The 25,608-nt window shown below is 35.1% G+C and overlaps 1 protein-coding gene across 21 annotated transcripts in view; it reads left to right on the forward strand.

Moving 5' to 3' along the window:
* Nucleotides 1–25,608, forward strand: part of SOX6 (SRY-box transcription factor 6) — a 705,024-nt gene that overhangs the window by 474,355 nt on the left and 205,061 nt on the right. For 19 of the 21 annotated variants that reach the window (XM_031933892.1, XM_031933891.1, XM_031933893.1 and 16 more), the window contains 2 exons: nt 12,982–13,154; nt 15,953–16,021. The exons of the other annotated variants lie outside the window; for them this stretch is intronic. In XM_031933892.1, the coding sequence (XP_031789752.1) occupies nt 12,982–13,154; nt 15,953–16,021 (242 nt within the window). The remainder of the gene's footprint in view (nt 1–12,981; nt 13,155–15,952; nt 16,022–25,608) is intronic. 21 annotated transcript variants of the gene reach the window in all.

A 25,608-nucleotide genomic window follows, 5' to 3' on the forward strand; every position in this document is an offset into this window, starting at 1 on the left:
TTTTTTTTTTTTTTTTGAGACGGAGTCTCACTTTGTCATCGAAGCTGGAGTGCAGTGGCACCGTGTCAGCTCACTGCAACCTCTGTCTCCTGGGTTCAAGCAATTCTCCTGCCTCAGCCTCCCTAGTAGCTGGGATTATAGGCACCCATGACCATGCCCAGTTAGTTTTTATATGTATATATTTTTAGTAGAGACGGGGTTTCAACATGTTGGCCAGGCTGGTCTCGAACTCCTGATCTCAGGTGATCCACCCGCCTCGGCCTCCCAAAGTGCTGGGATTACAGGCAGGAGCCATCGCACCCAGCCTGTATTTTTTTTTAAGACCTACTATATATGTCTGGAACTGTTATAGGTTTGGAGAACCAGCTAAAAGTAAATAAACTAATATAAAAATGATGTAATCAAGTAATTTAGAAGATTTTATATATTATTGTTGCCGAAAAGGTGATCAAGTAGATTTTCTTTGTTAAAGAACATAACATTTTTTTCATCAGTGCATAATAATTGAGTACTTTTGGAATCACAACACTTCAAACATTTAGACAGGATCCTATTAACATTTTAGAAAGAGATTAAGAGATATTCTATACATGTGTCAGTATGATGGAAAGAATGCATTGTTTTTATAAAGTCAATGAGCACTTTAAACACTTTCCACTCTATTTTAAACCTTTAAGTGTAAAAGAAAGTAGCTGTGAATACCCACCTAATTAAAAATGTTTTTGAGAAGTAGATCAGGATTCTCAAATGGGGTTGCTGAGAGCTTGTAAAAACGTATTCGATATACCTATACATTTCTTAAACTGTAGAAAGTGAGTCAGCTAGCCAAAATCTTCTTGGCTAGTAAGGGTGTACAAAATACAGAGTGAGAAGATTTGAGTAGGAGGCAGATTTAAAAACTGAGAAACCTGATATCTGGACCAACTAATAGTGACACAGGGTCATTCTTCCAACTTTGAAATTCAACTAAAGAATGGCTTTTTTAATCTAAAGTATAACTTCTGAAAACATTCTCCTACAAAAGCTTTGGTGGCATTATGGAAGGTGAACTAATTTATCAATCATCTATGAGTCTGTGGGCAGTTATTTCCTTGGGCAATTAAGAATTAGAACCTGTTTTCTGATACCAGTGTCTTGACATATAATTTAATTTTATTGGAAGAAGGTGATGTTAGAAAGAGTTAATACAATTACGTAAATTCTTATGAAATGTTTCCTGTAAAATTGCATAGTTTGTATAATTTATTTGGTCCTATCTAGTTGATTCTGCCTTCTAAATTATAGTTTGTGTTACTAGAATTGTTTGTTTGAATTTTTAATACAATTCAAAATTGAATTTCTAGATGTAATATTTTCTGAATAGAGAATTTTCACATCTGTTGATGGAGACTTAGTTCCCTGAGCCATCAGACTTCTTTTACTGTTTACAGACCTTAAATAGCATTAAATTGTAATTTTCCTAAATATAAATTAGTGTGCCTTTTAATATCACTGTATCTCCCAACAACGTATTTTAATGTTTTAAAATACAGGAAGAGGTCTTGAAGGCTTGTGAAGTTATTATCTTAAACTAGTTAACTTTTATTTTTATTTCTCTTTTTTGCAGAAACGTTTATAGTTCACTGAAAAGAGGCTGGGGTTGGGGATTCAGACCAACTGGCTTACATGGCTCTATTGATTACAAGCTAACAAGCTGTGTGATCTTGGACATATTTTTAACCTTCCTCAGCATCATTTTCCCAAGTTTGTTGCAATAGAGAAAAAATGCGAAATGCTAATCCTAGCACACAAAGTATTTGGACTATCATTTGTGCTAAAAAAAAAAAAGTGTTTATTGAATGTTTCTTTATTTCAAATTCTTTATCTCTTGTCTTCTCATTAGATTTGATTTTCTACCACTTGTGCAACAGTGGGAATGGCCGGTGAGTTCAGTTAGTTACAATGGTTACCAAACTAGAATTAACTCAGATATGACTCAAATACTCCTGTAGTTCAAAGCAATTCTTTCTGGTTTGTTAATTTATTTGGCTGCCTATCACCAACTATTCTGAGAACTAATTATTTAGAGTTGGTTTTAGTTCATTTCAAATTTACTGAGCATAAAATCAGTAGTAGGCACTGTAGTCGTGTTTGTGCCTTGTCATAGAGATGCATGTGACACAGATCCTCCTCTTAAGGAGCTGACATGTAGGAAGTATACGTTGTGGCCTATCATTTGTTCTTCCTCTCCATGAGTTTTCTCTACAGAATTATGAGTAGCACTAGAGTAGTTCTTACCTGATTCAAAGCAAAGGCTTTGAACTTGGGTAGGGAGCCGTGAGAGTCCAGTAGGGAAAATATCCCTGAGATCTGTGTTTGCGCCTCTACAATTCTTCCAGGACCATTGATGCTATAATAATTTTCTTTTTACAAGCAGTGATATTTTTAAGTATTACCTTTAAATTCAAGTTTTGCGATGATCTCATCACCTTTTCAGATGTTTGCCTCTTCAAAAGGCAATGTCCACTGCTGCTGAGGTTGTTTTTAAGTACTACCAATTGTAGTATTTTATTCTTTATGAGGTTCATATTTTAATGTATTTTTTTCCTTCTTGTCTCAGGATTACATATCCAGTTTTTGCTTTCAAGATAAAAAATTTAAAAACCCTTATTTTATTGATCTGAAAGTTCTAAAACCATGAGCATTTTAAAGTTACATTAGAAAGTGAGTTTTATAAGCTTCTTCTTAAACTCAATTTGTAATCTACAATTATTGCATAAAGTGATTTTACATCTTTAAAAATCTTGAATTGGCTGGCACTTTGGGAGGCCAAGGTGGGCAGATCACCTGAGGCCAGGAGTTCGAGACCAGCCTGGCCAACATGGTGAAACCACATCTCTACTAAAAATAAAAAATAAAAATAAAAAAAAAATTAGCCAGGTGTGGTGGCAGGCACCTGTAATCCCAGCTACTCAGGAGGCTAATGCAGGAGAATCTCTTGAACCAGGAGGTGGGGGCTGCAGTGAGCCAAGATCACACCACTGCACTCCAGCCTGGGCAACAGAGTGAGACTCCATCTCAAAAAAAAACAAAAAACAAAAAACAAACAAACTAAAAAAAAAAAAGCCAGAGGACCTGTCAAATCAGTAAATCAGTCTGTTTGGGAAAGCCAAATTTCTACCATTTGAGAGTCCAGGTCCAGAGGTCCAGTGGAATGAAAATTAGGAAACAAGGTAGAAGTCTGAGCACCAGTGAACTTGGAGGAAACAAGATCAGAGTGAGAAAAAAAAGAAAAATAGTATGACAGTGAGTATGGAAGAGGAGAGTAAATTAGATGACTACAAGCAGTGTTGGATATTTGTGACTTGGACTGAAAGGTCACAGGACATCGTACTAGTTGCTGGGCTATTTTAAAGAAAATAGAGCTTCATAGATAATTCCCTAAATAAGTGCTTTCACTTTAGAAAACGTTATATTTAGGAAATGTTATATTCCAACAAAACAAAACATCCTTAAAAATAGATTATAAGGAAAATCTCAGATGCTTTATCTGTTGGGTAAAGTAATTTTGAGAAGGTAGGATATTCAGGAATTCCATTCTCCATTTATCATAGTGGTAAAGAGGACAGAATCTGTGGCCAGATTGCTGATTTTGAATCTCAGATATATTATTTATTAGCTAAGGATTTGGGCAAGCTGATTTACCTTTGCATGTTTCAGTTTCTTTGTCTTTAAAGTGGAGGTAACAATATGACCTACTTCATAGGACTGTTGTCAAGAATAGACGACTTAATATATAAAGCTTTTCCCAGTGCAAAGCAATTGCAGTATAAGTTTAAGCTATTATTATTGTATGAAGGGGCATGGTGGGCTAGGACAGAGATTCCCTTGATTTCCTCTAGGCAAATTGTAAATACACCCTAGAAATGGGCACAGTGTGTGGTGTGTTTGTATGGGTAACTGTCCCAAGCCTTAGTTGTATTTGGGAGGTTTCTCAAATCATACTAGACTCACTTCCTAGACTTCTCCACATACCTTTCTCTTGGCTAGAACCTGGCAGCCTCAGCCTACAGACACACTGCACATGGGGCAGCAGCACACTGGACTCATGCAAATATTTGAGTGTATTTCTCATACTTTCATGGGTATTGTAAATATTGTATCTGGAATGCTGGAGAATGCCAGAGAATGCCAGAGAATGTTGGAGTCTGCATAATCACTGTATTTGGGCCTGAAACCAGGAAGCCATAAACTATTTGGGAAGAGAAGGGTTGGGGAATAAACATACAGAGAATCTGGTCTGCCAGGCTTGCTGCTAATTTCCAGAGTAATTCAGGCATGTCACTTAATGTCAAGATCTGTTTTCACATCCATAAGATGTCAAAGTTCAATTTACTTACGTCTTTGGTTATCTGATTGCTAGCCAAGCTTCTTGCCTTATTTTGTAAAGAAAGCCTTAACTGAGAAGTTGTACATTTCTTCATTCCTTTTAGTTGTATATTCTCTTAGCTGTACATAGCATTAGGATTCTTGGTACCTCAGAATATGGCTCCTAACTTTTAGAAATTCCTTAACTATGTATTCTAAGTGTGAGATGAGGGAAGATACCTCTCCCTTAGACTCCAGACTTGCTTGGATTAAAAATTAGAAGATGTGAATTCAAATTCACTTAAATGCTCTATGATTTGGTCAACTTATTTTATCTCTCAATAGCTTAGTTTTTCATCTGTAAAATGAAAATAACAATGCAACCTTTAGGATGAGGATTAAGATAACAACAAGAATTTTAAAGAAAATGCCTTGTTAATAAAGTCTTTTTGTCTTACTCCTTCCCTTCCTCTCCTGACTCATGGAGCTTCTAGAGAAAGAGCCAATCCTGCGATACTTGGTGGTGATATTGACACAAATGATTTAATTGTTTTTCCCCTTTAGAGGACAAAAGAATTTCATGTTTCTGAAAGGCCAGAAGTTACTAGTTTTATGTGTAGGTTATGGAGATGTAGCCAGTGACTGGCGGTCACCCACAGAGAACAGTAATGTAAAGACAGTCTGTCTTATATTGAAGGAGAGATGTTTCAGAATACCTTCATTTCCAGATCCAAAAAGGATGGGCTTATAAAGCACAATGTGCTAAAAGCCCAGCTGTGAGGTTGGGAGCCTAGATGGCAGGATTCCATAGATTGTTCTTGCTCTGTTAGGATTTGCGACATGAATAGACCTCAGTTGATCCAGGAATAGACTTCCTTTTGCAGCCAGGAAGAGGGGAAGTAGGAGACTTGAGTATGCCTGGTATAGGAGAGTTTGATCTTAATTTAGGAAATACCTGAGTATTTTTGCCTTATTTGTACACTGTAGATTCTAATGACATTTTAAATGTGAATATCAAGAAGGAAATTCTCATACAATCAGTGAAAAAGAAAACAACAACAGTAACAAACAGCCTATACCTCAACTCATGAGGCATGCTTCCTGTGAAGTGGTCCCTAAGTGATTCCTAAGAGCACAATTGCTGCATTTATTAAACTTTTTATTTACTGAGCAATGGACAGTAGCATATGGGAGCAATGACAATAGCTGACTGATGAGAAAACAAAGAAATTCCAGTATTCTGCTGTTTTGAAAAAAGTCATTCAGAATTTAGTCATATTGGTTCAGCTGTTGTAACCGAAGACTGATAAGATAATAGAGGTCTTTGTGGTGGTTTTGTACTGAAATCCTTTATCTTTATGATGCACTGGGGCCCTTTAGTGTGGAAAGCTTTTAAAACTGCTATTGGATTCAGAACTCAAATTAGCTGCTGGTATGCTGGGACAGGGGTTCCTTTCTAAGGCAGTCACCACAAAGTAACTTTTATCAGGGGACCTTCTGATAGATTGTTAGTCTCTTCAGCTTACCCTGTTTATTTTTTGTTGACTTTTTGCTGCTATATTTTGTGACATTTAAAAGAAGGCTGTATCCAAGAAGGCCAATGCTAAATGATGGACTGAGCTTGTAAGTGGAGACATTACAGTCCATCAGATGTGTGAGGAGGCTGCAGTGTAAAGATGCAGCAGTTTTCCCAGGTTATTTGTGGGCAGAAAAGAGCAATGCAGCTTTCTTTTATGACTAGCATTGTATTTTGGCTTTCTTCTAAAACGATATCCATTAAAAAAATTAGAACTGACCGGGGAATTGATTCTTAAGAGCTTTTGTTTTCAACTTAATTTATAATCTTTCTGGATTGTTGACTGAGTTCCTTGATTGATGTTGCTTTGGAATTACTGTTAAGTGCTTTAATCTTTCTAGGATTGATGTGAAAAAGTGTCTGTTCATCAGAACTCCACTCCAGTGTCAGTGCCACCCCTACCCACTACTCTAAACACAGACATTTGTTAGTTACCCAGGTTTCTTGTAATTTCATTGTTAAGTCCGATTAAGTTTATTAATGTGTGCGTTGATCTAATACAGGAGAATGACTAGGTTTAAGTCTTATTTTAAATTCCCCAGGACATGTTTCTAGAGAATGCCATTTGTTGACTATTAATTTTATTTGGCTTGGTATTTTAACACCATTGCCCTTCATTTATTTCTATTTTTTTTTTTTTTAAAAAACCAGGACTTCACCCTGTTGCCCAGACTGTAGTGCAGTGATGCCATCATAGCTCACTGCAGCGTCAACCTCCTGGCCTCAAGAGATTCTGCCACCTTACCCTCCCAAATTGCTAGGATTGCAATTGTGAGCCACCATGCCTAGCCCATTTTATTAGAGATAAAAAGGATGTGGAGAAATGCACAAAATTTAATTTAGCTGTTCTTGTACTCATTTTCTCTCTTTTCCTCTCAACTCTTTTTCTCTTTCTCCATTGCTGTGTTGTTTCTAGATTTTCTCATTAGAAAAACTTAGTTTTTATCACATAGCAGTGACTCCCTTTCAGAGGATACCTATTTAATGAATGACCTATGTAAGATTTTTATATTGTAAAAGTTCTACGTATGGGAATACTATGGAAGAGGTGAGGTAAATCTCCATTTAGTAAAGTGCTCTGCAAGTTGCCTGCCTTATCCGGATCTGGTCTTCAGTGACTTCCCAATGACCAGTCTTATTTCTAGCATCACTGATTTTGATTACATATATTTCATAAGGGCAAAATTAGCAGACTATGGTGCTAACTTTTGTGAACTGATGTAAAAAAAGGCTTTTAAATAAATTTTAAACTTAATTTTTTATTTCTATTTTTCATGATAGATCAATAAGAGAATTGTCTTATTTATCTTATTTTACCTAAATTCTCATCGTTTTGAGGTTTTGAATCTTCTCTGTGGCTTTGGGCCTGGGGACAGGTAGTAGTAGTTTGTAAAGTTTAAAAAAAAAGTAGTAATTTCACTTATTTTTTTCAAGTTCTTCATATTGTGACCAAAAAAGGCTAGAGGGCTGATTTTGAAAATGTTATAATGAAAGATGGTATTTGAAAACTTTTGTTGGGGGAAATTGCCATCATATTTATATTTTGAAAAGTGTTTCCTTATTTACGCACTATTGACTTCCTATTGAGACTCAAAATTTTAAGTACAACTGGTAAAGAATTCAATGGATCAAATCCAGTAAATCTGAAGTCACTGGAATAAAGGCCCCTAAGAAAAAAAAATGTGTCAATTTTAAAGGTCTTTCCTAACTGAAGACCATTTTGTGATAGAGCCAAAGGTTAATAAAATCAGTAGTGAATGTAGCAATTTTACAGATAAGCTATTCACAACAAGTGTAGTTACTTGAATAAAAAGCTAATTCAGTTCTAAAATGCCACATGCAGTAGCAGTGAATAGCTGCTTTTAGGTGCTTTCTGGAGGAGGATAAAATACAGAATCACAGCACTCTTCTCTTCCAACGTCCCTGGCTGCCTGTAAATTGCTGTGAATGGGGCTGTGGGCTGACAGGCTCTATTAAGACAAACTGCCTTTCTCATCGGAGAGATAAAATAAATCAGGTGTTTAGTCAAATTAAAATACTTCAGCTGGAGCAGGCCCTGGGGAGCACTGATCCACCTGACTAATCTGAGAGAAACTCAAGACAGATGTGGTTTGGGGATAAAGACGACCCTATGGAACGAAAAAAAAAAAAAAAAAAAAGAAAGAAAGAAAGAAAAGAAGAAGAAAAGAAAACCCTGCTGCACTATCTTTGGAGTTGGAGAATAGATACGGTTTATAGTAGAGAGTGTCAGGCACACACTGTGTGTGATATTGGATAAAAGCAGGCATGCTGACTTGTAGAGAAGCTGTGTACAGAAGTGCTTTTGCTGGCTCCCTTTTTGTGGTTTATGAAACTACCTCTGTTTTTATGTGGGAGGCAGAAGACTATTTTCTGACAGTGCTTTTTAGAGAATAATTTTAAGATAGCTTAAAGGACATGAAACAGATGATGTTAGGTAGCTCCTGATGACCTCTGCTGGCCTGGGCAGATCATCAGAAGTTGGTTTACTTTTTTTCCAAGTTGATTTTATCAAACCTCCAAACATGATTTAGGACTTGATTTTTCTCTTCTTTCTTTTTGAGATAGTCTCTTCCACCCAGGCTGGAGTGCAGTGGCACAATCATGGCTCACGGCAGTCTTGAACTCCTGGGCTCGAGTAATCCTCCTGCCTCAGTCGCCTGTGTAGCTGGGACTACAGGTGTGTGCTACTATGCTCAGCTTATTTTTACAAAAAAATTTTGAAGAGACAGGTTCTTACTATGTTGCCCAAGTAGGTCTCACACTCTGGGCTTCAAGTGATCCCCCCACCTTAGCCTCTCAAAGTGTTGGGATTACAGGCATGAGTCTCTGCACCTGGCCAATATACTATTTTCTATATAGAGTTAATGCATAAGAACATTCTAAGGTCTTTTGCCATCTTTAACAAAACTTGACTATATTTTGGTTGCCCCTTTATGTCCCATAATTATCTGTTCTTTCAGCAACTCTGACAATTGTAGTTCCTTTGCCATGGCAAAGTTTCATGTTTAATTTTTTTAGGATAAAACAACTTGTATTCACAGGTTGGATGGTCAATGTGATTTAGACTTGATGTTATCTTTATTACAGTGGCATAAACACATGCTGTTAATTCAAACAGAAAAATCCAGCATCATAGGTCTTAAATGCTTGGCTTTAAACCATTATAGCCGAAAAAATACAGTGGGTACAAAACAGATAAATGCATCCCCCTCCCACCTCCACGCACACACACAAATTAATCTGCACATTTTGAATATAAGCTATTGTATGGTGTAAATTGTTTTTTCCCTAATTTGAGCCTCAAGGGCTACTCGGCTATATATATGATCCCCAATACAGGGGGAATTTCAGATTTGCTACACTACTATGTTTCACTCCAACTTCATTTTTAGTGCCACTATTCAAAATATATACATTAAAAAATCTGAGGATGTTCAAGTTCCTTATGTAAGTTGGCCTGGTATTTGCACATAACCCATGCATATTCTTTCACATACTTCATATCATCTCTAGATTACTTATAACACATAATACAATGTAAATACTGTGTGAATAGTTGTTATATTTTCTTATTTGTATTATTTTTTATTGTGTTGTTATTGTTTTTGAAGATATTTTCAACTTGAGGTTGGCTGAGTCTGTGGTTGGTTGAATCAGCGGATGTGCAACCTATAAATAGTAGGAGTTGACTGTATGTACTCGTCAAGTTTAAGGAAAAAATAGTGACAGCCTTATATGAGTGTTTAAATTCTCATTTTAAAAATACTGCTTTCTGCATTTTCTTCTTAAAGGTATATCTTTTAAGTCCAAAGAAAAAATTTAGATGCTGCTGTTTACAATTGGATTCAGCTAAATGGTGTTATTCCATAAATTCAGGTATACTTATAATTATCTATTAACCCTGGAAGCACCAATGCATTTATAAATCTTTTGGTTTCACTGTGAACAGAAGAGGCTAAGAAGTCATTTACGTTTTATCTTTAGCCTCTCTGTGCCTATGCAGAGGAGAAAGGGGAATAAGTTGAAGATGGTTGAAAGATTGTTTAAGATGGAGGCAGAGAAACTTTTCCAGTTTTTATTGGGGAATCTAAATACTAGATCCAACTCTTGTATTGGTCCTTGCCCAAGATTTCCTGTGTAAGCTCTTCTTTATTAACAAAAAAAATAGTACAGTAACTATCACTATATCCAATAAACCTCTCAAGTTATAGCATATAGACAGGTATTACAGTAAAATTACATGTATGTTAGAATATTGCACAATATATAGATAATAAAATGTGTATACATCCCATTTATCTCATATCTTTCCAATCTATTCACCACATTGCAACCAAAATGACCATATCACTCATTTCTTAAAATACTTTAGTGATTAGGAATCATTCTTAGAATAAATATGTAGATCATCACACATGGTCTATAAGGTGCTAATGGTTTGCCCTCTTACTAGCTCTCCAACCTAATCTAATGCTCTATTCCTGTTTATTTTCCTTGCTCAAGTTTCACTACTTTCAATTTCTGGAACACACCAAACTGCTCCCCACCCCCAATATATATGTATACACACACATACACACACACACACACACACACACGGCCTTTGCCTATAGTGTTTTCTCCTTTGGATAAGCTCCTTGACCACCAACCACCCTCTTGCAACCCTTTCTTCAGTTGTAGTTTCTTTGTCATTGCAATTTAATGTTTTCTGGAAAGCTCCTTCAAACCATGCTCCAACTCTTTGTCTAATTAACTCCTATTTATCCTTCTGTTAATTTGTTGCTTTTTCAGATTACTTTCCTTGAACTTGGGCACCCAAATTTGGTTAAACTCCCACAGAACATTTGTCTTATTTGTAATTCCTATGTAGTTGTACTTTACATTTACATGTTTGATTACATGACTAAGGTGTCTCTTCAATTTTTTTTTTTTTTTGAGATGGAGTCTCGCTCTGTCACCCAGACTGGAGTGCAGTGGCGTGGCCTCGGCTCACTGCAACCTCTGCTTCCCTGGTTCAAGCGATTATCTTGCCTCAGTCTCCCAAGTAGCTGGGACTACAGGTACCTGCCACTATGCCCAGCTAAATTTTGTATTTTTAGTAGAGATGGGGTTTCACCATATTGGTCAGGCTAGTGTTGAACTCCTGACCTCAGGCGATCCACCCGCCTCAGCCTCCCGAAGTGCTAGGATGACAGACATGAGCCACCATGCCCGGCCTGTCTCTTCAAATTTTCAACTACAAACTGCCTAAGAGTAGGGACTGTGTCTGCTTTTACTTGCCATGCTGTCCTTAGTTCTTGATATAGTACCTAACACATAGTTGCAATTCGGAAAATATTTATTGAATTAAAAATTTATTCAATATGTAAATTTAAAAAATCTCATTCTTATGTTGTATTTTCTCATTCCTGTATATACTAATGAATACATTAGTAGAACTTTTTGTCCTTTTCAAGAGATCTTATGGATCTTATGATTCTTTTTGGGAATCTACTTTTGTATTTTGGAAGTTCTAGATCAATAAATTCTTCCTTTTACCAAGATGAAATTCCCATGGCTGAAGTAAAAACCCATTTTCTTTTAAGAAATTCCAGGATCTAGAAAGAGTAGCTGGCCACTAGCCTTGATACAGTATTTGTTTCCTTATCAGTGGAATACACTTTCTAACAACTTTATTTTTCCTTTAATTTTGATTTTAGGCCATCGTTCAGCTCAGTAAATCTGAGGATATAAGAGATACTGACAGCTCTTTTTTTTTTGGACCTGAGTTGATATTAAGAATCCCAAGATAGTCCTAAATGTGGGAGCTTCTCTGTTGACATCAGTTCTACCTTTCAGAAATCATATACTAACAAGTGTTAGCCTGCATCCTCTGAAGTTTCTCTTTCTCCTTTGGGCTACTTTAAAAATAAGGCCACTCATAATTAAAATATTTTCTCAGATCATAATGGTGCTTTCTTAGTAGGAATGAGGGAGTTTCATAAGGAGGTTGGAAGTCTCTCCTGCACACACAAAAATTGGCAATCTTTGTCCCCTTTGACAGCTGGTGGCATTTTTCTGAAAAGCTTTCAAATCACAGATCATTTCTTCATAAAGAAATCTGTGTGGCTCAGATACAGTGGGTTGAAATTCTTATCTTATGCTGCGGTAAAATGCTCTAATTTAGATTCACAAAAGGATTCTGTACCCTTTACTTAGGAGAGCTGTGCAATTTGCCCATAAAAAGACTGTTCAGCACCATTAGTGCATACCATAAGTGTTCAGCGACATCATATTCATTAAACAGCATATCCTTATGCATAACCTTTTCAACCTTGAATGTGTTTTTTTCTCTTTGAAAAATGATAAATGACAAAGGGGTGATAGAGCCCCCCCAAGCAACACTGTTGCCTTTACAGATGAACTTGGGAATTTTAGCTTGATCCTTTCTCAGGAAAAAAAAAAATCACATTCAATCTTTTCTCACCTGAGGCAGTTTTAATTCTCTCTGTAGAATCTTCTCTGTGGCCAGGAGATTGACTCCTAACTTCTAAACTTCAGTGACAGATCTTTATACAATAGAAAATTTTGTGAGAGCAAGGATCAGAAACTTCCTCAAGTAACTTTTATTAAGCATGTACTATGTCTTAGATACTGTTAGTCACTAAGCTTAGAGGTGATTATAGAATATTAATATAATCTATAGTTTCTGATCTTTTGTGTTAAATACCATGGATTTCCTAGCTTGATCAGATAGATTGGGGGCAAAAAGGAGAGAATGGGGGTAAGTCTGCTTTTTTTTTTAGAGCAAGAGGGGAGAGTGAATGAGAATTTTACTAGTGACAAAACTTTTTTCTTGGCAGGAACAGTGAGGAACCCTAGCATTCATTCCACTGCCATAATTACTCTCTGGTGTTCCTGCACCCTCAGTGGTCTCCAGTCATTGACCCAGATCTTTAAATGTCTTAGGATAGTCCCTTTCTTAATTCTGCCCTCCTTTCTCTTAATTGTCCAGGTATTTCTCAAGCTTGTGAGATCTCTTCTTGCTTCCATTTTAGGTACACCTGAGAGCCTGGCAGAAAAAGAACGGCAGCTCTCCACCATGATTACCCAGCTGATCAGTTTACGGGAGCAGCTTCTGGCAGCGCATGATGAACAGAAAAAACTGGCAGCCTCACAAATTGAGAAACAACGGCAGCAAATGGACCTTGCTCGCCAGCAGCAAGAACAGGTGAGCCCTGCAAAAGGTGCTGGTGCACTGGAGATGTGGAATGTGCCAGGCTCAGAGAGTAATCACATTGATTGGCTCATTTGTTGTAAGCTTTCCTAAAAAATAAAAATAAGAAAAGACGGGAAAAAAAAAGCCTTCTGGAAATCTAGGGTCTTCAAGAATATTGAGGGAATATGTGTACAAAAAAAGGCATCATAGCAACTGGGCATCACTAAAATGATACATTGTTTCAGGTTTGGATTTGACTAATGACTTGGGGATGCTTATTCATACAGACATCACATATAATCCCTCTGTAGCTTCACTATGAGTAAGTGACTTTTCTCTGGGCCTTATTTTCCTTATCTAGAAAAAGGGGGTTCTGTTCCAGAAAAGCTTTGGGAATCTTTTAGTTTATTGGTCCAGTGATTTTCTACAGGTTTAAAGTCCAAAGAGGTGACCATACATTTCAGATTTCCCCAGATAGCCCTGGTATAGTGCCTGTTTTCTAGAGTAAAAATACCCTGCCTCCTTTTACTTGTGAAAGTTTTCTTGGTTTGGATGATACATCACATGGTCCCTATCTATAGCATAGGTAAGTCATTGAATACAAATTAGTACATGGTTCCTAAAAGTATTTGATTTGATTGACTTAGAAGTGAGAATGAAGAAAAAAATAGCAAAGTTTAAATGTATATCTTTTAAAAATAAATCACTTTCCCAAATGTTTTTTCTTGTCTCTTAAGAGTACATTAATCTAACAATGATCCTATAGAGTAGTCCCTGATGCTTTAGATCAGACAGATCCAAATTAATGTGCAGTTTTTAGGAATCTGACATTATTACTGGAATTATCTTTTCAGTTAAATGTATTTTATAGGAGTATATGAGCAATATATGCTCTGTTGATTTTAATGAGTTGTGATGTCTGGTATTTTATATGCTTGAATATTTGCCCACATGTAGGAATATGGACTCAGCCCCTAATGGAAAATAACATAAAGGAACACTGTAAAAAATCAGAAGTTAGAATGTCATTTAGCCATCCAGAGATGACACAGTAATTAACTATTGACACTTGTGAATAAGCTAGCACAAATTAATCTTGACACATTTGCAGACGAGTGATATCTTACAGTGAACACTTTGTAATTATATTTCAAAATGAATATTAAATGACACTTAAAACTAGGTTGTCATGCTCAATGAAGCGAGCATGTAGCTCAACCGATTGGCAAATAAAATTCAGAATTTGAGCCACATGGTGCTTATGTACCATACTTCACTGTGTCAAACCCATACGTCTAGAGTGGATGATAGTAATTGCACTGTGGTGTTTTGGATGCATTTCTATGCAGCACTTTATCATTTAGGAGGGACCATCAATATTAGATGCCTAGTGGCGTTTCACTGGTTTACTAAGAGGAAATAAATATTCAGAGGATCCAGCGTCTATACCTAGAGCTGCAGAGTGAGTTGTACATTTCTGATTTGAATATCCACAAGCAGAGTGGGCCATCCCAACCTGATTAAATACGATTTCCATTTTAAGTATAAAGCTCTGGCAAGGAGTAGTCTCATTTCTCACATTGTAGTCTACATTAGGGGCGGCTTTATCATGGCTTTCAGTAGGAACCAGCAACATTTAGAAGCAGACTGCTACGTTGCCATCTTGTGCTGAATGAGGTATAATTTGGGCACTACCCCCTGCATAGGCTAGAACATCAAAAAGGCTTGGGAAGTATATAGCTTGGAACTGATTTACACTCATTTTCACTCCCAACATAACCCATTCTAGAATACTGACTTTTGGAAGTAGGAAGAAATAGGAAGAAAAGACACTGTTGACAAGGCAATACTAAACAAAGTCCTTCTGAGTGCTCTCTGGCTGCTTTTCTCTCTGGCTTCCTAGGTTGGCAGTGAGTGTGTTCTCACTAAGGATCACTCTCTGGACTTCAAGCTGTAGCAGCTCAGCTTTTGAGTGAATAGCGGCTTGATGCCTGACTCATACTTCATAGTAAACACCATTATCTTAAGGAAGCTGTTTGACCTCCTGAGGGCCAGAGACAGTCATCAGTAGGGCTTGCATTAAATGGTTAACATTTCTTTTTATAGACCAGGTAATGTGTTTAGATGTTCAATTTGATTGTTGGATGAAACAAGGAAATATAAAATTTGTATATGGATCCTGTACTGTAAAATAAACACATTGTCCTCAAAAGGATAAATGGATAAATGTTAAATTACAGCTTAATTTGTTTTTAAAAATATTTTGTACATCACAGACAGCATCAACAAAAAAAGCTCAAGATTTTTTCCGTTTTGCTGTGTTCTTTGACACTCCTTTAAAAATATTTGTAAATGTATCAGTTCTGAAAAATCTTTGTATCAGGAAAGGTTTTGCCAACATAGACCATATTAAAGTAACAGAAAGATTTTTCGTGTCTTTGCTTACAGATTTTACTTTTTACATCCAAATTAAGCCATTTAGAAAAATGTAGCCAGAGATTTTCTATCTCTATTCTACAAGGATTCGATTTCTAAAATCCCATGATTACCAGCTGACCAGTGCAGATATAGGTGAATAGCTCACAAATGTAATTAAAGGGGTAGTTTTCCTACAGATAAAGCGGAGAGATGGCACTTGTTTAAAAAATTTTCCTTTCATCCATCTTTCTGATTTGGCCTCTTTCATTCTATAGGAACTCTTTCACATAGAGGTGCAGTAAAACATTGTTGTAATGCCAGGAGAAATACCCAAGGTAATGGCAGAGGTGTAAGCATTTCATTTTAACTTAATGTAACTTTATTTCTGATAGATTGCGAGACAACAGCAGCAACTTCTGCAACAGCAGCACAAAATTAATCTCCTGCAGCAACAGATCCAGGTCAGTGTATTTTATTACTCTCGTCTGATTATACTTAGATACTTTCCTCCTTGAAAATGGAATTTAAAACTCTGCAGATGTACCCCTGTCTTGTAAACAGCACCAATAGGACTGTTTTCGAGGATGTTGTACACAATTCTGTAAGTGAATGTAAGAAATATGGACTAGGTGGTCGCCTAAGCATTCTTCTCTGATGTGATATGTAAGCAAAATAACCCTTATCTGTTTTCTTTTTGCCATTTGTCTAACACTACCTAATGGGAACCTAATGGTTTCCCAGGTAGCATACAGATGGTATTTTTACTGCCACTGACCACTTTCTGTTTTGTATTTTACCATGTAATAGTACTGCAGAGAGAAGCTTACTTTTAATTTACTTGTTAGGACAAATTGGATCAATTATGGGAAAAATGTGGGAAAAGGCTGTTAATAATTTGTTCCTTAACAAATATTAACTGTATTCCTTCTAGATGCTAAAGGGAATAGAGAGATTAATGAGTGATAGTTTGTCTTCAAGGAGCTTACAGTCTAACAAGGAAGAAAAACTTGTTCCTGAATAATTACAACACAATGTAGAAAATCCCTTTTTCTTATGGCAATGTAAAAATATATAGATCATAATTACAATGGTCTGGGTCTATAAAAATATATAGACCATAATTACAATGGTCTGATTTCTGTCATTCTTTTAGATACTTGATGGTTAACTCAACAAACAGCTATTTGAGATAGGCAAGGAAAACGGTCTCCATTTCTCTCCATTTCCAAATAGGAACATAGGTGTGTGACTTCTAGAAAGCCCTAAAATAAGGAATTGGCTGTCTAGTGATTAATCCTCACAAATACTAATCACAGAGTTATCCCTATCCTACTATAGACTCTTGTTTCCCTTGGTTATTGGAGAAACTTCTGGGATCTATGATTCAAACTAGCTGGGCCAGAGTATTCTGAATTATATTATTACTTTTCTCGAGGTTAATATCATGCTCTTCTGTATTTTTTTAAAAATATCAGTAGCATGAAGTCATAGTTTACTGCAATATTCTACCTCATTGACGAATAACAATGATTTTACCTTCGATCCTTGCTTCATTTTGTTAATCATACTTAGTGTTCCAGGTAGTTACTGCACTTAAAGTACTAATTTGGTATCTGAAGCAGTCCCTTTACCTAATTGGCATTTTGTCCAGTTATTTTCAGTAGGAGGTCTTAGCCAACTTTTTTGTTGGTTTTTGTCCTATTCAATATTCCATATTCAAGTATACATGTTGCAAAATAAAAAAGTTCAAATATAGATGAGTTGGAATGTCTTTGGCATTCTTGACAGTCAACCTTTACAATTAAATCTTGGAATAGTTTCTCATTCTGATATCCCTTTTATGACTCATGCTGAGATCCTTAATTAAATAACTGTCCAGGTGTTCCCTTGTTCTGCCCTTATTAGGATTTTCAGTGTAGCTCCTACTGCTCAGGTCAAGATTTTTAGCCTGTAGCTTCCTACATTTTTCTGTAGATCCCTCTGTAAGAACTCAGTAGATGTTAAACAACATGATTGTTTAGGTCTCTCTGTTTCTCCTATTTGTAAAGCAGGAATGGAGAAAGTTCCCTGAGGTGTTCCTATATCAGTTAATTATTGTTTTTACTACTGCTTTATAACTTACTGGTTTATTCTTTTCTAATATATTTTACTTCTTAGTCCAGTGCTGTTTATACTGATTGGTTGTCTTCACTGATGTTTTCCTGTGGCACTGAGAACTTCAGGTGAATAGGAACCAAATCAGTTCAGAATATGTTTATGAAATATTTTTAGTATATATTGCTTATATATGATTGTATAGTTATAAATTGACTACATAATTTTCAGAAAACTATAGAACATGATCTTAAAATATTCATTGGAATGAACATTTGGAAACACCAATTTGAAAAGATAGGAGTAACTTTTTTCAAGTTTTCTAATAGAAGTTTGATTGCTTTTAAAATTTGTGGATATTTCTTGTTTAATTTTTTTAATTTCAGCTAATCAGCACTTGAACTTAGCAGTAAAAATTGTAAAATAAAGATAGTCAATGTCAGAGTTACATTCACTTTAGAAATATAAGATTCTTTGTAATAAGAATTCAAATTTTTTAAAAAATAAGAGAAAGCAATAAGTATTTATAATTCATTCTATCCAGAGCTACTGCTTCATGGCATATCTTGTCAGTATTTACCTTCTACATATGAGACCATTCAAAGCATTTTTCAAATGGTGAAAAAGACATACTCCTTACACAAAATGTATTCATCTCTGATACTTACAAAATGGGTATTTGACATTCAGACTTTCTCTTTTTTTTTTGGAAGGAGAATGGGTTAACTATATTTTCAAATATGGCTTTTGAAATTTGTTCAAATTTAGGAGAGAGATTATTGTTAGACTAATTTTAAATGCTTTTTGAGCAAAATATGAGACTGAAGGGATGCTTCAAACATTTTTTTCTATCAAAAAAAGAAACACTTTCCCATTTGAACCCGAAATAGAACAAAGGATAAAACAAGATTATCAAAGATGAATTAAGAATTATTAAAGATATTAAAAATAAAACCTAACTTCTTGTTCAAAAGCAAATGATGAATACAGAGACAATTTGAGCAAGTTTGACACTTTTTTTCTTTTTATATCTTGAGTGCTAGAACCTATTAGCTTACATGATCAGCAAGATTAAATCATGGCAATTGGCTATGGTTCATGAGTATGAGGTGGTTGCATTCAATATCATTTCTCTTGTTCAGAATTCTGACTTCTGAAATAGTACTGTTCCCCACCCCACCCCCCGCCCACAATTTGCAAGGTTTAATAGAAGCAAAAGGAAGAATGCCTAACCTCTTGTAACAACCCACACAGACACATCTGGGTCTATTGTAATGGAAACAAATGAAAACCTGAATGGTTTCCACAAATTGAAAAATAGGAATTTTCATTAGAAATAGGAAAAGGCATGATTAAGATAGTATTGTAAAAGGCCCATGTTTATTTTATTTGCAGTTATTCAGAACTTATATGTGCAGTTAAGAACAATTTTATTTATATTTGTTCCTTGAATATATTTTTTAACATTATTTTGAATTTGTAAATTCTAACTTTTAAATAGATTCTTCTAAAGCCATGTAAGCCATGTTGAAAAAGTGTGGTGAATGATTTTGTGAACTGTTTTTACAGTTTTGATGAGTCCATTTTTATAGTTTAATAAATCAGGATAATAATTATAAATGACTATAAAAATATCACTTTAATATTAGGTCTTTTCAGAGAATGTTTGCTTTGTAAATTCAGATCCCTCTGTGCTTTGCAGAAAATGATGATTTCTCTCATTTTTTACATGTTAAGTAATTCTCCTGATATGGAGCTCAGAAAAAAAATAGGTATATTTGATATTTCCAGGACAGAAATAGTATATTTTTTCCAAGTCTATGGAAAGCAAAACTAATAGGTCATGGAATATGGATCTTTGGAGTTGGGAATGTTGATTTATAGGCTGTAATTTCAAAGGAAAGATAACTGCTTCAGTAATTTCATCCTCCCTCTCCCACTCATTGAACTGTAGTATCTTAGCTAATATTTTGAAGCATTTTACTTCTCAGTTATGCTAACTGGTAAACAGAATTCACTTTTAATTAATTTGACAGTTGTAAACAGATCAAAGCATATTTACAGTATTTTAATCAATGACTAAATATAAGACAATTCTAGGGAAAACAGAAAATATTTTATAAATCCTCCTTTCTTGATTTTTTTCATATATTTATTCATCTAACCTCATTTGACCATGCCGTGGTTTTGAATCTGGAGAAGATTTTTTTAACGAATCCAATATACCACATTCTTTGGTTTCTACAGCACATCAATTGGAACACGTTTAATGATGGAGTTTTGTAGCTAGAACTTTGCAAAAGAATTCAGTTCATTAAAATACCTTTGTGAGAAACTTCCTTTTCCAGGGATGAACAGTATTATCCAATTATTCATGTCTCTTCAGACTCCAATTTTAGAGTTATTCAAGTGACTTGTATTGTGAGCTATATAGGCAATGTCCTCTCCTCACATAGCTAACTAAACAATGATCTCTTAAGAATGAACTGGCTGGGTGGGGTTTTATTTAGGCATTTGGCTTTCTGGGCAAGGGCCAATGATTTAGTCAGTTCATACACATATGTCTTTTTTGGGTATAATTGTGAGACTTGAAATTTTTAGTTTGTGTTTTCTTTACGATTAATGTTCAATATTCATTGCCTTCCCCTCATCATTTAACATAGGCAAACTTTATTTGTAGAAGGCCTGAACTAAATGTCATTGCTGCATCTTTGCAAATATTGTTTGTCTTATCTGAAAACTTTTTATTTTAAATGTTGAAATCCATATTGTTTATTTTCTTTTACCCAAACCAAGTGTTCATTGCTTCACTGAAGTTCTACTCTGTTCTTAAGCCTATATGATTATCTTTCATATACAGTGTTTTTAATTTTGATTATAATATATTCCTGTGTGCTATTAATATATTTTATATGTCTGTATGTTTGCCACATGGTAGAGCATCATTAGATGTGTGTTATCCTTTTTTCCTTTTTGGTAACCAGAAAGATGCTAATATTATAAGCAAGGAAGTGATTGTCCTTAAGCAATTAAACAGAATAACTTGAGATATCCTCTCACCTTTTAAGGAGATAGACTTTGCCTTTTGTTTCCTTCAATATGATTAACTACAGGCATTTCAGGTATCTGCTGAGCAGAATAAAGGACTACCTTTTTATGTGAAGTAGTTGTCTAAAGATCAGAAATAATTGCTTTGTACATTAGCCTTCATGGCCTACTTGACCTAGTTAATTAATTTTTTGCTAGCATAATAATAATAGATATATATTTGAAGATATACTTCATCGTTAAGTATCTAATTGACCTCTAATTTTAAGAGCTGCACCTTCCATTTATTGTCTTTTGGAGATGGCTGGAGCAGCCAACAGGAAAACCGAGGACAGTCTGAAGCTGACTTCAATCCCACATAGTCCCTCTGTCTTAGGTTGTATTTCTTTGTTATTTGTATTTAACATTGATGAACAAAAAGCAATTACAGTGCTCCTGTTTTGGCTCTAGCAAAGAGTCAGTTTTTGTATGTTATTGATCAGGTAATGGATCTCCTTCCAATATTCTCTGAAAAGGACTAAATAAACCTATTGAAAGTAATTTGATACTTCTATCGGCACTGTACATGCATCTGATACTCCCTTGCAAAGAAATGAGGGGTATAAACACAGCTTAGAAGTCTAGGATTAGCCCCTAGCTTCAGCAAGCCCTTAAAATATGTTGTAATTCTATCTTCAATCATGAATTAGCCAGGAAAAACAGACCCTCTTTCCTCTCCCTATGTCTCTGCTGTATGCTGTTTTTAATTGCCCACAGGCAGGCTGTTGTGATCTTTGGATGTTTAAAACCAAGATAAAAATGCAAATCTAATTATTTCTTTTATGTAATCTAATTAACTTTAAAAGTAATGATAGATGCTCTATAGTCTGCTTGAAACATTTTAATAATAAAGTTTCTGGGTTATAAAGAATAGGTAAAGCTGCTATAATTATGACTAGCAAGGGCTGTTAACAGCAAAAATTACAAATTCTTGTTGTGAACTAAAACTACACTTTAGTTTTTCCACATTTGTCATGCTAGATTGTTTGTTATAGTTGGAATGCACCTAAAAATAAGCGAACTGACCAGATTCCAATAAGTACTCTATGCAATTAGCTAGTTTACCTGTTTTACCAAATGTGGCCTTATGGCAAAGATCTCATTCAGCAGACCAAAACCTGAAGGTGACTCTCAAAGCTTTTTCTGCACTATCCTTCAGTTACTTCAGTCTCTACACAACCCGCCCTTCTCTATCTGTGCTTATCTCTTAGACTGCACTGTACTCCCCAGTTCTCTCCCAAACCAGTGATACTAAAAATTCAGGGAATCCAAAGTCTCTGCTTCTTTCTGGAATTAAAGTGGGAGAGTGTCTTACCTCTTCAGAGGCAGAGGGAGGTGCAGCAGAGTGGGGTAGATGTTCCAGGTGAGGCCAGCAAGTGACATTACATAATCCTGAATCAATCTCCCAGGGAAAATGTCGCTCTTCTATTTTTTTTCCTTGATCCTTCTCATTACATTGAGGGCTCAGTTTAATGTTAGTCTTTAATACTCTTCTAGTATGTACTAAAATCTGAGAGAGAGAGAGAGAGATAGTGAAAGAGAGAGAGAGAGAGATCATCTCTTTCTCAGAGCCTTTGGCTACAGTATGGCAGTCAGCTAGAATTTAAATAAATTTAATGTTTTTCTTTACATGGTTATCTGGTTATCTTCTATTTATGGCAAGTTATTTTAATTTTCTATCTGAAGTAAAATATGGAGTTTCCTTTTGAAATAAGTGTATTTACATGAAAAGAAAAAGTCAAATTAAAATCCTAAGCAAATAGTAATTAGGTACTTGGATATGGCAAAATTATGAAGATAGTTCTCTAATGATGGAATTTTGGGAAACCCTTGGAAGAGTACTACAGCAAGAGTTGTATTAAACATTCCCCCTTTACCCTGCCACCACTTTCACAGAATGTTAAACTCGAAAACATCATCTGGAAGTCCTCATGATTCTCATTCACTGGATAGAGGGAGGATAGGTAACTATCCATGTTGAAGACAATATAGTAAGTTTATCATAAGCCATACTTTAAAATAACCTTGACATTATGTTTCTCCACCTTTTTGGGAATTAAAATGTCCTTTCTATGAAGTATTGGTGATAATAGGTGGTATGTGTTTTCTTTCTTTTTCAATAGTTTTATTTGGTAAAATAAAAAGTTCCCAACTATATGTAAGTCTCCACTTTGGCTTGTCTTTGAAATTTTGCTGATCTATGATATGTAAAAACTTTGGGTATGCTTAATTTACTCCAAAGCCTTTAGTTTACACGAGGAAACTAAGGTATAGACTAGAGGCTTGTCCAAGCTTAAAAATCAAATATTGTCAGAACTACAAGGGGAACCCAAGTTTCTTGATGCCTGATGGAGCACTGTTTCCAGTTTTTCAGATCCTTTCTCTATTTGCCCTTTTTTGTAACTTGAATAAATCTTACTGCACTTCAGTTTCCTAGTTTATAAAATGTGGCCAATAATACCTGACATCTAAAATCTCATTACATTCTCTTTATCCTTAAATAGAAAAAATAGAAAATTTGTCACTAGACTCTTTCTACCCTTAGAACTACTGCAGCTGTGGGTCTATACCTACAAGGCAAGAGATAAAAAGAATATAATTGGGATCTTTTTGTAGTGCAATGGGAGGTGTGTTTATGGCTGAGTGACTCTTCTGGTATTTACATATGAACTTCTTAGTTAATTATACTACTTCCTGAGGGCTTTAATGTGATGTGTCACTATACTGAGGGTCAGACACCTTTAATATTAATAACTTTTTTTTTATAGCTACCTTCTTCATCTGATGAATGTGAGCAGTGAGTGACAGCATTCCATGCTAATGGTTCTCAACCGTGGTTGTCCCTTGTAATCACTTGGAATCTTGTTAAAAATACTGATGCCTATCCCAAAGATTTTTATTTAATTGGTCTTGGATAGAGTCTGAGTGTGGAGAATATTGAAAAGTTTATAGATGATTGTAGTGGGTAATCAGAATAGAAAAATACTGCTCTATACAGGGTAATGAAGATTAAATGATTAAAGGTTAACGTTAAGTTGCTTAGATTTAGGTTAGATTAGGTTGAATGAATATATATATATATATATATATATATATATATATATATATATGTAAAATCCATCCATCCATCCTGCATCTATCAATCCATCCATCCATCCATCCATCCATCCATTCATCCATCCGTCCGTTCATCCGCCCATCCATCCATCCATCTGTCCTGAGGGTTGGAGTATACCTTAAATAACTCATGATGAGTCAAAATATACTTTTCATTTTGGTCACAGCTGTTTTACTTACTAGCTAGAAAGCTTCTAATGGACCATGGTTTAAACAATTTAAATAAATTTAATTAGTTTTTCTAACAATTTGATTTTTATTTGTATATGAGGATTTTGGCAAGTTAAAAATGTGTAGATATCAGAAGGTCTGTGTCTTTTGGAGAAGGTGTATGAAAAATATGAAGCATGGTCTTACAAAATAAGACAAAAAAGTTAGAAAAATAAATTCTCAGATGCCATTTGGCTTTTAACTTTCTAAACAGAATAAACTTTAACACAAAAAACCCATTTTTAAAAAGTGTTTTTAAAACTTTATGACATAGAAAAAACTCTTAACATCCTGTCATATGTGAGGAATGTATGACTCTGAATCCACTTTTAAGCTAGATTTGTACATACAAACAAAAGATGTAGAGCATAAGGTGTGTTATTTCAGAATATATGTAATTTAAAGATGTTGCGGAATCAGCGCAGGTATTGGAGACAAATAAATTAGGGTTTAAATAACAATTCCACTACCTGTTAGCTCTATGGCCTGTTTTGTTACTTACTAGCTGTGAGACAAGTTACTTAATGTCTCTCAGCCTGTATTTCCTAATTCCTAAAGATAATTACAATACCTTACAGCAGTTTTGAGATAATTATATAAAACCCCTAGTAATTGCTTAATGCATAATACATACCACTATCATTGTTTTTTTTGTTCCCGTATGACTAGGTATAAGAATAATTTCAGAGTTTCTAATAGAGAAACCTTCATGTACATATTTTACATGTGCACATATACACACATTTGTATCTGTACACACATGCATATTTAGAACCCACAAATTAGTGATGTGAATATAGAATAATCAATGTGTAGGCACTATAATCAATTATTATCACCATGATAGTACAGAGGAAAAGAGCAACAGTTTCCTCTGGCTGCCAAATGAGAGCTTTTCAATTGTCAGTGAATGGAGAGTAAGGTTTGTCATGCACTCAGAAATGGTTGAGCAAGTGTTAGAGCAGCTTGGAGATTGTACAAAAGAGAGCTAACATTTTATTTTCAAAAAAACAGAGTCAAATTCTCACCTCTCAGACTAACATGGGCTTTGCTATTAGATCCATAGTGCTTGTGAAGTTAGAAGGATGGTAAATGAACCTTTCCAATTTATTTTATAGCTTTTTAAACACAGCTGAAGTTATGTGATGTAGCTGCACAAAATGCAAAAGTCCTTGTTGAAAATAAAGTTGTTCATATAAATCTTATGTATGCCATCTCCTGTAAGTCAGGCATTTGCCTAGCTTTTGTGAATTATGTCTATACTTAGAATTTAAGAAGTTAAACAGTATGCATACCAGACTTGAGAGATGGGAAATAAAAATTGATATACTATGTGACACTTGATATAGCACAGGGAAATATCTTTTAAATGCTGAAGGGATGTACTGACATAACCATTTTTAATTCACATATAGTAACTTCCCACTCAAAGTTATTAATGTTAGAGTCACGGATTTTTACTTGTTCAAAATAACAGCAAATAAATGATGCAAAAAGTGTAATATCTCCTGTAAGAGACTGAATTAATTTTATCCACTGC

This window comes from Piliocolobus tephrosceles, chromosome 13 (genome assembly GCF_002776525.5).
Source record: "Piliocolobus tephrosceles isolate RC106 chromosome 13, ASM277652v3, whole genome shotgun sequence".
Taxonomy (NCBI): Eukaryota; Metazoa; Chordata; class Mammalia; order Primates; family Cercopithecidae; genus Piliocolobus; species Piliocolobus tephrosceles.